This window comes from Ictalurus punctatus, chromosome 25 (assembly GCF_001660625.3).
Source record: "Ictalurus punctatus breed USDA103 chromosome 25, Coco_2.0, whole genome shotgun sequence".
NCBI lineage: Eukaryota > Metazoa > Chordata > Actinopteri > Siluriformes > Ictaluridae > Ictalurus > Ictalurus punctatus.
In genome coordinates this window covers 1,038,077-1,052,546 of record NC_030440.2, presented here as the reverse complement: position 1 = coordinate 1,052,546, position 14,470 = coordinate 1,038,077, and the positions used below count along the sequence as shown (strand labels likewise).

Here is a 14,470-nt window from a genome sequence, read left to right as displayed (position 1 = left end):
TGCAGTTATCTAATAAGCCAGTCAAATGGCAGCAGTGCAAAGCATTAAATCATGCAGATGCAGGCCAGCAACTTAAAGTAATGTTCATATCAACCATCAGAAAAAATGTGATCTCTGCATGGGCATAACCACGCATTCTTTGAAGGGGTCGTGTCCCCACCAATGTTGAGGAAATACCAATCTGTCCCACCAATATACAGTAGAAAATATTTTCTATATGTCCCCGTTTAATGAACCCTAACAAAGGATCTGTCTTTTCTTCAGCTATTCTATTTATTTATATCTATTACTTTTGAATATATTTGTGTTTGTTAAGGAAAAAAGGTGTGTGCCCCGCTCCAGTTGTACACTTGGTTGGGCCCATACTCAACGCAAGTTGGTTGATATATTTTAGCAGCTCAGTCTGTAAGAAATGGAGACAGCAGCCAAGCGTAGAAAAGTGCAGCAGAACATACGAGCTTTTTGTTCAGACAGTAAGTAAATAGATACCTAAATAGTAGGTAACCTTAGCTTAGTATAAAAGGCATCATACCATGGCTAGGTTTGTTCTTAAGAACATCAATTAACTTTTGATATTTGCACACCCACGAAGTAGGCTAGGCCAGTGGTTTTCAATGTGGGAGCCGCCAGGGGGCACCCGGGGGCCTCAACAATTTGGTGTGGAAAAAAACTATAAATATTTATATATATATATATATATATATATATATATATATATATATATATATATATATATATATATATATATATATACACACACACACACACACACACACACACACACACACACACACATATCACAATAACATGTTATTTTTAGTTTTTTTTGTATTCTTTTTATTACTATAACATGTTATATAAGGAGGATATACTCAGAAGTCTGTATTTTTTATGTGTTTAAAAGACATCTTGCAAAAGGGGGGCCTTGGTCAATGCCATCTGGGGGGCCCTGCCCTGGAAAAGTTTGGGACGCCCTGGGCTAGGCTAACGTCAGTTCCAGTTTTTGACCATTAACGTTACATTCACTTGCATAGCCTCACGTAGTGACAGACTGTTATAAATGTGAGTGAAAGTGAGGAAAGTTGCACAGCATTTCATTCCTTTACAGTACATTTGGGCTAAGAACAACTAAGTGATTTTACAAATATAAGGCTCAGCATAATGCTGAGATGTGCTAGCTTGGCAACGAGAGATATGGAACTAACGTCTGAGTTGTGGCCATACTGTGTCTATCCATTCAGAACTAGTTATGGCAGTTTGCGATATATAATAAATGACACCAGTTACACGAACAGAATATTCAGTTTATCAAATTAAAATGATCATCTAAGTCAGTCATTGCTCTTCTGGGAAAATAATGGTATCTGGTCACAATGCAGTTAGTCATCTACTGGAAGTCTATTGCGATTTTTTTTTCTTTGATAAAGGAATAATCTGTCATATGTTCAAGTACAGCATTGGTTGTTGTAGTCGCATTGTTTACATGAACATATTTGGGATATGTAATTTGTACCCATTAAAAGTTAGTCTATTTGCTACTACTGGAAAATGCATATCTCTATTTGGCAGGTGCGATTTCTTGCATTTTGCCACCATCTAGTGGGTGTTGTTGAAATAGAAAAATATTTGAGTAAATGAACCATTTCTCATGTTGATAGCGATTTCACTACTTTGTAAGAGGTGAATCTGAAGTAGAATGATTTCATGTGTCTGTAAAGATTCTACATCTTTGTTTCATATTCTTCGAAAATTTCCTAAAATATTTTTTCCCTTTGAATGCCTTTGCTTGGAAGCATCCGTGGGGGAAATTGTATTTACAACATGTACAGTGTTGAAGTTAGTTTCACAGGTAGCCATCCTTTCTAAGTTGGTTTAAAAGTCGTGTTTGCGTGTTCAAATGTTAGCGTGTGTGGTTTGTCTGCACACATCTTATCTCGCCTCTACTTGGTGTGGTAGGTTTCATGGTAGGTTATGGAGCAGAGAATACATCTGCATCTGCATACATCTGGGAACGAGATTCTGTTAATATATAGTAGATATCTTGACTATTCTTGGTAATACTAAATTATTATTATTTTTTAATCCTCTATACCCTTAGAAAAAAGGGCTCATTGAAAAAGGTAGGATCCTTAGATTCCAACTCGTTCCAGAGGAACAATAAATATGGGCAGTTACAATACTACATGATACAAAAGACATCAGCAGATGGATCTGGCTCCAGTTTCAATAAAATAAAATTCTTCTTAGATGTTGTCATTGTAAAATATTGGCTTCCCTTTGATAGGAACGACATATAAAATCGTTTATTTTACTGCACCTCTTTTATTTATTATTCATTATCCTCTACCCATGTGTACTTACGGTGCAACCATGTCAATATAGTGCCTCATAAGCAATCAATAAATTTGATTTCCTTCTCTCATTCTGTTGCTCCACTGTGAGCAAATCTGCTAGCCCTATTGTGTTCAACAGTATGTTCTGTCTTGGGATATAGCTGTGCTTAAAAGAAACACATGATATTTATGCCAAGGTAAAGTCACATGTTAGCGGTTGCAATAGATTCTGTAAATGTACTTACACTTTGTTCAAAGTTATAGCCTAATCTCTCAGTGTAGTCTCATTTACATATATAAACTATAATCACATAGTTTATATCCATTCTGTTTATTAACAGAATAATAGTCTCCACCAGTATAACACCACCAGACTCTACTCTCATTCCTGAGATTTGGAATGTTTTTGCCTAGGAACTACTGTGCATGGCCTTTTCAATACGATAAAATTCAAATCTTGGATCTGCATACATTATTATAAACCTCCTGCACATGGATCATAAAGACCCTCGAGTCTCCTCCAGAAATTGAATTTTACCACAAAAACCCTAGCGTAGGACAGTGGATAAGACAGCTATATATTGCCATGTGTACACCAAACAGTAAGAAAACAGCTACTCAACAGTTAGCAGTTTCTTCCTTCCTGACTTTCTTCTCCCATTTCCTTTCCCCGTCAGTGAATTGGCTTTTCTGGTCATTTTGTTTTGTCTGACTGCTGCTTTATCTGAGACAGCAGAAAGGATTACATTTCAAGCGCCTCCCTTATTTCCATTGTAATTGGTTAAATATGTTAAAACTGTAGATGGTGGAACCTTACTTTCAATTAATGTTATTATTAACTGATGAATTAATAATTAATTATAGCGATAATTAATTGAAGCTATTAATTAACGTGAAAATACACTTATTACTGTTATTTCAATAGTTTTCATTCATCCATCTTCAGTAACTGTTTATCTTGGTCAGGGTTGCAGTAGTGCAGGATGCCAGTCCACTGCAGGGCACCATGCACATACACATTCACTCACTCGTTCACACATAGGGACAATTTAGTGTAGCCAGTCCACCTATCGGCATGTTTCTGAACAGTGAGAGGAGACCCAGATGAACAGGGGGAGAATACCCAGACAGGAACAGAGTAAGGATTGAATCAGGGGCCCTGAAGCTGTGAGGTGGCAATGCTACCCAATTCTCCACCGTGCGGCATATTTTTAAATATAAAGACAAAGATTGTTTAATAAAAGACACTGATATGTGATGTGAAGAACATGTTTAGGTCATTATGTAAGTAATGAATAACAAGCTATTTTGCCAAAGTGCTTTATTGGAAATATGTCAGGAAATATATTTGCATATTTTAAGCGAAACATGTTTAGTCAGTGCACACTTATTTAGTTATGACATCAAATGACTGCATAGAGTTATAATTGCACTTCAGAGCATCGGGCAATTTAAGGAGCGCTGTAGCGTCCACAAAAGAGAATGCTTCGGGTTGGTTTGTGTTGAATGAAAAAGAGGAAGGGGTGGTCTGCCACAAAGCGCTCTTTTCGGGGAGGAGTGAGACAACACTCCAGCACGCCGGTCGCGGTGGCTGCAGCTGCTTCAGTGCCTTCCTCATTCACTTCTACAAAAGACTTATGCACCACCTCGGAGAGCACCAGGTCATCGCAAGGAGACATGTGTGAAAAATCACACTTCCCCATGTCAAAGGCATCTACCATGCCCATGCTGATGAGCAGCTCGTTCATGCCATAGGTTTCCTCCAGTGTGAATCGTGGCAAAGACACCTGCACCTCCACAGTGCGCATCCTATCAGGCCGTGTCCACTCCATGAAGTTGTCATAAGTGAGCTGGTGCTCAAGCTGATTTTATATAAAAAATAATAATAAAACAATTAAATTATACATTAATACTATATATATATATATATATATATATATATATAAACACACCCACTATAAAAAAAATCATTTTATACATAAATTAAGTAGATTTATCATTCACCTTTTCAAGACCAGTAGTGTTATCTTCAATCTCAACAGGTAGCATAATTAGCATGCTGAGCTCCATGCCCTTATATGGCATTTCAAGAATCTTGCACCGCAGATCAGGAATAAAGGCCAGGGGAAACTCTGCCTCCTGATTCATCATCTGCACTGGTTTAGTTTCTTTCTGCGTGTAAAACATATTAAAATACATTATTATGCATTAATGTAAAGGGGGGGGGGCAAAAATTCACAATTCACAAACATGCATGACAGATCACCACCGTTTCCACAAAGGGATCATGCTGTGATTTTTAACTGGAGAGTTTTTACCTCCACTACAGAGAAAACCTTATTCATGTACGCAAGTTACAGTGCTACTTTTTTTATCTTTAGGGTTTTTTTTGTTTGGTTGTTTTTGTTTTTTACTTTTTTTTAATGTCTATATTTTGTTGGATATCAGTGCAATTTCTCACAAAGCAAAATAGGAGAGGTTCAAAAATGGCAATAAGCAGGAGCAGACAAAAGAGGATGGGGTGCACAGGAGAAGGGAGGAAAGACGAGATTCATGCAATTATATTATTAGGTAAAGATTTTTTAGATTTTCGGTTTAACATTTTTTAATAAATGACAAGATATCAGTGCAATTTCTCACAAAACACAATAGGACAGGGCAGGAGTGCACAAAAGAAGACAGGAATGCAAGAGGAAGGAGGAGAGGAAAGGGTAAGAGACTGCATTTTTTTGTAAGTACATGGCACCCACCTTGTTCAGCTTGAAAGGACGCTTCTGTGTTGCTCTGACCTTAAACTGCTTCTCCCAGCTGCCCTTGAAGTAGATGGCATTCACCAAGACAAGTCTGGTTGAATCACCAACAGTTCCTTTTTCCAGCAAGTTCTTGATCTTTTCTATTGTGAGAATTTCAATTCACAAAAACATTGTTAAGCAGACACAACATTCATATAGAACCACTGCATAGAAAGAAAACATTTCTTCATGCAGTTAAGTAGAACATGATTGTGATAATAATAATAATAATAATAATAATAATAATAATAATAATAATAATAATAATAAAGTAGTAGTATCCTAGTACTGACACAAAATAATATAAGTGAAAATCAGCAAGATCACAGGGGAACAATCTACAAAGTGGGTTTGAATTATAGCTAAACTAGATCTGTGGAAGGTAAACATGGATAGAAAAAGTTCATCAGCTTAAGAAGCATGCTGATAATAAAATACACACAATTTATTGTCAGTGTTTCACTAAAGTCACAAGAGCCCTCTATACAGTGCTGAAATAAAGTATTTGTATTTGATTTCTTCTGTTTTTGTGTAGATCTCGCACTAAACTGTTTCAGAAATCAAAAATAAATCTAAGATAAAACAAAGACAACCTGAGTAAACACAAAATACAGTTTTTAAATGATAAATATTATTTATTGAAGCAAAAAAAGTTATCCAATACCAACTGGGCCTGTGTGAAAATGTATTTGCCCCCATAGTTACTTATTCACCAAATCAATGAAGCTGCATTCATAATGGGGTTCAGCTGCACGAGACACAACTAGGCCCGATTACTGCAAATCCTGTTCCATCACATCTACACTTAAATAGAACTTTCTCAACAGCATAGCAACTTTTGCAGGTGCTTAGACAGACTCAGACAAAGCACACAGCACATAAAAATAAGTCACAAAAATAAGCCTTTTCAAGGTATAGAACATACATGTATCAGCTATAATAAAGGATGGCAATTGATCAGCTTATTCAAAGAGGTAATTAAGTGAATACATTCATCATATATATCTGATAGCAGTTCATAAAATAAGAGAGTACATGATACAGGAGTTAAAACGTTTTACCCAGTAACACACTACGCCAAAGTTGAATGAAATTCCAGAAAAGAGAATGAGGAGGAAAGTGATTGAAAGACATCAGTCTGGGAAGGGTTACAAAGCTATTTCAAAGGCACTAGGATTCCAAAGGACCACAGTGAGAGCCGTGATCTCCAAATGGAAAAACTCGGCACGGTAGTGAACTTTCCCAAAAGTGGTTGACCTTCCAAATTTCCTCCAAGAGCACAGCAAAGACCCATCCAGGAAGTCACACAAGAGCCAAGGACAACACAAAGGACCTACAGGCCTCTCTTGTATCAATAAAGGTCACTGTTCATGACTCCACTATCAGAAAGACACTGGGAAAAATAACATCCATGGAAGAGTGGCGAGGTGAAAACCACTGCTAACCCAGAAGAACATTAAGACTCGACTGAATTTTGCCAAAATGCACCTTGTGTCACAGCTCAGTCAGATCAGAACTCAATTTCCCAAGATGCAACACTCACTTCTCATGCACGCATGCGCTCACCATCCCCGGAGTTCTGATCAGACACACCTGGCACCAATCACACACACACACACTGTCACCGCTAGTATGTAGGGATGTCATTCACCTAGAGCCAAGGCGAAGTATACGTTCAGTCAACTCGTTTCTTTGCGTTACCAAGCCGATCTAGTTAGTTAGTCTTCTCGTGATCCTCGACCCTTGTTTCCGTTTCGACTACGCTCTCTGCCTGACCCCGTTTGTGCTGTTCGTCTGTTCGCTTGACCATTGCCTGTCTTACGACTACGTTTCTTGAACTTCCCGACACCGTGCCGATTCGAGGTTCGTGACACCTTGATGATCTTCAAACCTTTTGGGAGAATGTTCTGTGGACTGATGAGTTTAAAGTGGAACTGTTTGGGAGACAGAATTCCACAAAAAGAACATCACACCTACGGTCAAGCATGGTGGAGGCAGTGTGATGGTGTGGGGATGCTTTGCTGCTTCAGGTTCTGGGCAACTTGCAGTAATTGAGGGAAACATGAATTCTGCTCTCTACCAGAAAATCGTAGCGGAGAATGTCTGGGCTTCAGTCCGTAAATTGAAACTCAAGTGCAAATGGATTATGGAGCAAGACAATGATCCAAAGCGTAGGAGTAAATCCTGGTCAAAATTACATGAAAGACTGATCTTCTGTTATCAGAAGCGTTAGGTTGCAGTTATTGCTGTTAAAGGTGGCATAACCAGATTTTAAGTTTAAGGGGGCAATTACTTTTTCACATGGGTGATAGGTGTTGGATTTTTTTATTATTATTGCATCAATAAAATTTTTTAAAAAATAAATAACTATTGTGTGTTTTCTCAGGTTGCCTTTGTTTTAATGTTGTATTTCATTTGAAGATCTAAAAGTGTTGCTTATCAGCAACGGATTTTCTGAAGATTAAAGCTAACTGCTATCCGACTTTGTGACATTCCTACTTTGGGAATGTTTGATGCAGTGAAATTACATTCAAGGATTTTACAATCTGTTAATCAAACTATTTTACTTCCCATGGAAGTGTAAATACTACATGAATACATTTTAGATGGAAATTTCAAAAACATGTTTAAGTACTAACTGTTTGTTTGCTTCTCCACCCAGTTATTAATATTGACCCGTGCAGATTTTGCATTTGCTTTAAAGTCAACAGTTTCCAGCTCAGCATGGTAGTGTGTTTTTGTCTCCTTCAGAAATTTCTGTTTTAAAAAAAAGAAAATCAGTTAAAAACAATGAAATACATGAAGATCAACAATTACTGGAGAATAAATGCAACCGAGTTGAACGTCAACAGAGTCCAATAGGGGCAGACTCAAGTCCGAGTCCTTAATGGCTCAGTCCGAGTCGAGTCCAGAAAGTAATTAAACTGAAAAGATTTGAAATCACAATTATAAACTCAACACTGAGCTGTTAAATTAATATTTTAACCTTCACAACCCAATGGCATAATACATAAACATAGCAAAAAAATACCACTATTACATCTTGCCATTGCCATTTAATATTTTTATTTCATGTCAGCACTCCAAATAGTTTCCTATAAAAAATGGTTTCAATGAAAAAAGGGATATAGAGGTGCATGTAGAACTTATTATATTACAAGTGTGTGAAAATACAATAATAAAACAGCTTCATTTGTATCACACTATATTGTATCCTGCAGTTCGAGTTGACGTTTCAATTATTTGATGCCTCTCATGAGGCAGACTCGACTGTACTCAGAAAACTTCCGGAGTGTCCGAGTCCGTGTCAAGTTCAACTACAGATTTACCCGAGTGCATGACAAGTGCAAGTCTGTGCATAATTGGACCAGAGTCCGGGATCGAGTACCCCAACTGTACATTATTAACATATTTCAGATTTATTTAATCATTTGACACATGGTTTTTATCCAGATAGAATTACAACCTTGTATACACACATGTCTTTAGAGCAGTGGTCACCAACCTTGATCCTGGAGATCTACATTCCTGAAGACTTGCCTCATTATACTAATAGACAGACAATAATATCAACTAACAAATGTTAGTTCACATACACATACACACACACCTATATATATATATATATATGTGTGTGTGTGTGTGTGTGTGTGTGTGTGTGTGTGTGCGTGTGTGTAACACTACTGTTTTGTTGTCGGGTTGTTATTAGCACAGATCTATATCATGATACATAGTGTGTATGGTAGAAAGGTTATTTTGCACATCTTTGTATCCACAAATCTTACCTCCACAAATTTGTAGGTCTGCTCTGCATAAAGCCTATTGGCCATGCTGAGGGCATACGGAGCTCCTGCTTTGTTCAGTTCGGCCATCAGCTTGTTGAAGCTGACGTGGACGTTGTCCTTGTCCTTGTTGTGGTGCAGAACCTAGGTAATATGGATGGAGATATAATCAAAGTTTTTTTTTATTTGTTTTTAATAAAAAGCAGGAAATCTTTGTGGTAAATGAAGATTACCTCCATCCTGAGAGAATTTTAGATTCACGTAACAAATCATGAATAAAAGAGTAGAAACAAGTGAAAACTGTGGTTCATATGTCATACTTTTTAATATGTAAGCTGTGTAGTACAAATGCACAAAAAGAAGGGCAGCACTGGTCCCAGTTATCCACCACCAAGGAGAAGCACCTATATGTATGCCATTAACCACCATCACCAATGTTATTGCCAAAATAATGCCTTTTCCCCATGGATGTTAGTGCCTCCACGGAGTATTTGCATCCAATAACCTTTTGTAAAGCCGATGGTAACTGGACCTTCTGAGATTGCTGTGCCTGTTGCACTGCTACTGGTTGAACAGACTTAGGCTTCACTGGTTTGTTGAAGCACAAGACATACAGTAAGATATTAATCATCAGAATTGCAAAATCTTTTTTAACTGCATACACAAGTTGATTGCGTGAACATTAGTAAAATTTGTGCGTGCCTGCATGGTCATATACTTAGTATATAAATGTGGACTTAAAAATCATGAAACAGGATTTTACCATGTTTATTATAATATACAGATCCATTGCACAGAACAAACTGTTCATACAGGAATTAAACAGACACTCTTTCCCCTACACCCTACTCATGTTTCAGGATGATCTAAGCTTTGCGTAAGTGGCCTTGCCTAAACAAGCACAAAAATGCCTTTATAATAAGAAGGACTGCAAATAAGGAGTGCCTGATAAAACATAATTTATCAACTACTACATCGTACTCTATATTGTCCTCGTGACAAACCAGGCCCAGAGTAATTAGCAAGATTTGCATTTCTCTCGACAACCCTTGATGTTGTTATTGTTCAATTCCTATTCCAGTGAAGTGAATCACACTCCCTAAACAAACTGCTTTAGGGGCATGTTGGTAAAACACAAGCAGTGGATGTGACATGTGGTGAGAACCTTTGCTAAGGCCCAATAAACAGTCTGAATGGCTGCTGTATGATGAGTCTTGCTTTTTATTTGCATTAGTTGAGAAATTTTCCACAGAATTTCTACCAGTCACCACAGAACATGAAGAAATTTACATATCTTCTTATGTTAACGTACCATCTGGGTGAATTTCCACCACATTCACCATGCGTCCTGTGATGTTCCTTCTTTATAATCACAGTAGACAAACTGAATCCTACCCCATCAAAAGAAGGGAACTGAGTTGGGGTAGCAACTAAACAGATCTTCAGTTATAAAGAAATGACAATGATGAATTTATGTGCATGTCTTCAGAGCACAGGATCCGAACACTGGTATGGAGTACCTCTTATCCTGCACATTTTAGTGTTAAGAGCTGTTAGCCGACTAGTTCAATCAGATGTGTTGGGAGCTGGGAAAACACTCAAATGTGCACGGCAGCAGGGACTACAGGACCAGGATTGGGAACCTGTTCTTTATGTATTGCGAAAATGTATAAAGTAAATGACATACTGCTGTAGTACAGCACAAAGATTCCTGTGCATCAGCCATCAGTATGGCCTCATTTCATTTTAAACTCATCGTCTTTGGTTAGATCTTCTTTCTCTTTGATGATTGCTGTTTTGCTTCTTGTACTCGGCATTTGTGACCTTAACTGACTGAAGAGTCTGTAGCATTTTGCAATGTTAGTGAACAGGAACTGCAAACTCAGTCAAACCCAGAGGAATGTTTTATACTCGAGTTCTGCTGAACTGGTTGTGGCAGTGTAGAAAACAGTTTTTCTTGAAGCATAGAAAATCCACACAAAATGCAAAATGATTTTTTTTCCTTTAATTAAGATGGTCCACATTTCTTCAAGCTTCAAGCTGTAGCATGTTCTCATTTTAAAAGGTCACATATCCTTTGATCTGACAGGGAGATTTTGTAGCAATTCCACTCTCGGCTAAATACAATGTGATGTAGTCTAGGCAATCTAAGCTTGCGCAACTGGGTGTATCTAAAGACAGGTATCTTGGCAGTAAAACAATGTGGAAATCTGTGAGGCTACAAAGATCTTTGAACAAACACAGCTTTTTAATTTAGATCTAGTTCACATGCTGTGGATGGTTTGTAATGGATGACTATGCTGAAATTAAACTATGCTAGTTAGTTCCATTCAGTATCAGCATGCTCAACGTTAAAACACTCACTTCGGCTAACAGCACAATGGTTTTGGGATTGGATTTTACATTCACAGGCTACTCATTGGATTGATCCTGTGTGAACAGTCACAAATCTCCAAGTATGCAAACTAACAGGTTTGATTCATGATATACTGCCAAAAGACAACATCATGCAAGAAAGACACCACAGTTAAGCTGTGATAGAAAAACCACAGACGGGTAAGGAATTTATGAAATATTTCTTTATTAATAAAATACACGTTCAAATGCCAATGGTGGAAATGTACCGATTAGACTAAAATACCCTCAATATCCCTGAACAGTCTTGCTAACTGCTACTTGTCTGAACATGTCACCATTTACCAACCCTTACTCATCCAAACCTTCCCTTTTTTTCCCTTCTGTGACTGTACTATTCCTGCTACCAAGCTGTACAGCACTGGTAATCATGCTCTCTCTATTCTAGCATCTCTCTGGAATTAAGTTTTAGCCAACCTCCACATCCTGTCTTCAAAACACATTTCCCAAGGTGATGAGCTACAGGACTCTACATTCTCCACTCCAATGATGAACTGGTTCTTCACCTATTTTTCTAACCAAGCATGTTTCGACCCTTATTTACTCCATGATTATTAACATTTATTGTCTTATGTGTATTAATATAACTATTGTGATTTTGCATGATTATTATTTTTGTTCTGACCTCAGACATCTGAGTTGCTGTGTTGCCTGCAGCTCCGAGAGACACCATGGCCAGCGCAGAAGAGATGCTGAGAGGAGAGTAGAAGACATTCCCGGTTTTGTTGTCTTCCTTCATCTTGGTGAATAGGTGAAGTGCAAAATTGGTGTTTGCCACTGAAAGAGACTCCATTTTGCAAAATCTGAAGGAGAAATATATTTTTTTGAAATAGCAAATTGGCAAAGAAAGCCCTGGATGGTAAAAGAAATTAATAATAAATAAAAATCAATAAATAATAATTTTAAAAAAGCAGTTAAAATATTAGACTAAAAACATAATTCACTGCATTTTTGATAGCTGTGGGGGAGTTTTTTCCCCACGTTTTTCTCCCCACATTTTTCTCCCCACATATTCCCATGTTGATTTTGCTGTGGCTTTTTTGTTATTATTATTATTATTATTATTATCAGATGCAATTTTCAGAGGTTTTTTTTAATACTTTTGTGTGGTAAACCACTTGAATTGACATGAAATTGTCTTTCACAGTAAGGTTTATTGGTAAATTAGCCATTTTTAGCTGTACTCATGTTCGATGCACTTGACCCAGGCTGTAGCCCTGAAGATTTTTCCCTCAGTCTCGAATAATTATCCACTTGGAGTGGTTTGTTACTACATAACTGAAGGTGAAAAGAAGACGGCGGTGTCGTAATTTTATATCTTCAATGAACGGAAGCGAGACCAATCAGACAGGGCTCACAGGAAAATACATGGAAACACTCGTGTCTTATTGGCTGCCAAACACTGACTCACAGTGTCACTGTGAAGAAAAATGGATATACGCCGATTTCTTTTATTTTTAACCAGTAAAGGTGTTGAAACTGACACAGTAACATCCTCTGATGCTGAGCAGGAAAACAAGGGTGTGTAGATATGAGTTCCAGTTTACGTGAACATGATATGAACAGAGCAGAAGGAAAGATAATGTACTTTGCATGGCACTATAGCAGCTAAACCCATACACTGATAGCTTAGCTGTGCCTCCCTGTGGCTAGCGACACCAAACTAGCCTAGTTAGAAAAGATTAATATTTTATCGGTCTGGTAATCCTACAAACACTAACAACACCCGAGGCAAGTTTTATGATAAATCCGACTTTTTCTGATCATGTCATACATTGACGAACGGTAAAATTACTGAAAGAACTATGAGTCTCACTTTGTAGTGTATTTTTGTAGGTTTTGAAAGTAAAGTAATTAGTAATCTGAGGACTTTTTACATTCAGTAATGTAATCAGATTACAACTTTCCCAACACTATATGTATATTATACACACATATCCATTATAACTTAATATTTTATTATCAACGTTTTAAACAGGACCCCATGGGGTATCAAATATACTCAAGTGCTCTTACAACCAACCCCGTTGTCCCTGCTCACTGTCCCTCTTCTCAGTTCTGCATGAGGACTGGTGTCCGCCTTTCTCTTCCGCGCCTGGGACAGACTCCAGTAGTTTACAGTGGGCTGTCTGCACCACGCCCCGTCACATAACCTCCATACTACTTTACTCCAAATTTACTCCATTAAAAAACAGCGACAAGGGCGTGCGCCTGACTAAGACAAAGCTCTTATCAGCTATTAAAACGTCATTCGAAAGTGAACTGAAATAGTTCTAAACATTCGCAGAAACTTTGTGAACTAAAAACCAACATCTGATGCTTCCTCCTAACTACTGCGTGTGCGATCGTCCTGACAAACAGCCGTCTTGTGACGCTTTAACTGCAACATTCTCATTACAATACTGCAGTACACTTACCTTAACTCCTGCACTGTTACACTGACCTGCTGTCTGAAATGCTGTGTTCCTCAAACTGTGCGATTTTATATTTATATATATCATTTCCTTGTCATCTCCCCTCTAAGTCCCACCTCCCCTCTGAGTCCCACCTCATTGGAGGTAAGTGATGGGAAGTTCAGATCATTTTACTGACTTTGAGTCTCGTTCAGCAAAATGATATTTTCGAGTCGTTTCGTTCCTTTCAGCAGAATATAATTAAAATGTTACATGTTAAATTCCCAACACATCTAGTACTTAATAAATTATCAAATAAACTATAGGCTAATGCAACCAAGGCCGGATTATGAGAAACAGAAATGATTCATTAATAGCTTAGCTGGGTCTTGAGGCTATGCAGTCTAATAGTTCACCTCACCTCACGTTTTGTCACGTCACATTTGTCACGTCCATTCCCCGGAAACAGAAATGATTAGTTCACACCTCGAGTCTTTGGGTTCGAGTCGTTCGTTCCTCCCGTTTCCGGTACGGCATGGTGCGTTGCCTATGCGGCTGTCACCAGAAGAACGAACGACTCGAACCCGAAGACTCGAGAGCTGAACTAATCATTTCTGTTTCCTATACAGAACCTATGGGGATGTTACAGCGCATGCCCGGTCAAAAGTGAACGAATCACTCTCTGAGACAACTCATTGTTCCCGAGTCATATTAAATATAAATAGGGGCGGCTGTGGCTCAGGTGGTAGAGCGGG

At 38.0% G+C, this 14,470-nt stretch overlaps 1 protein-coding gene across 3 annotated transcripts; it reads right to left on the bottom strand.

Annotated features, from left to right (window-relative positions):
- Positions 1-3,639: 3,639 nt before the first annotated feature.
- On the bottom strand, positions 3,640-13,884 carry LOC108257917 (leukocyte elastase inhibitor). 3 transcript variants are annotated; one of them, XM_053675843.1, is made up of 7 exons: positions 13,766-13,884; positions 11,948-12,125; positions 8,911-9,051; positions 7,765-7,882; positions 5,084-5,226; positions 4,338-4,505; positions 3,640-4,195 (listed from the first exon to the last, which is right to left on the bottom strand). In XM_053675843.1, exons 2-7 carry the CDS (start codon positions 12,113-12,115, stop codon positions 3,785-3,787), a joined length of 1,149 nt encoding a protein of 382 aa, XP_053531818.1. In that variant the 5' UTR covers positions 12,116-12,125; positions 13,766-13,884; the 3' UTR covers positions 3,640-3,784. The 3 variants fall into 3 exon arrangements, with proteins under 3 accessions (XP_053531818.1, XP_053531816.1, XP_053531817.1); XM_053675841.1 differs by having other exon boundaries at positions 13,740-13,883; XM_053675842.1 differs by lacking the exon at positions 13,766-13,884 and adding an exon at positions 13,339-13,715.
- Positions 13,885-14,470: the final 586 nt, after the last annotated feature.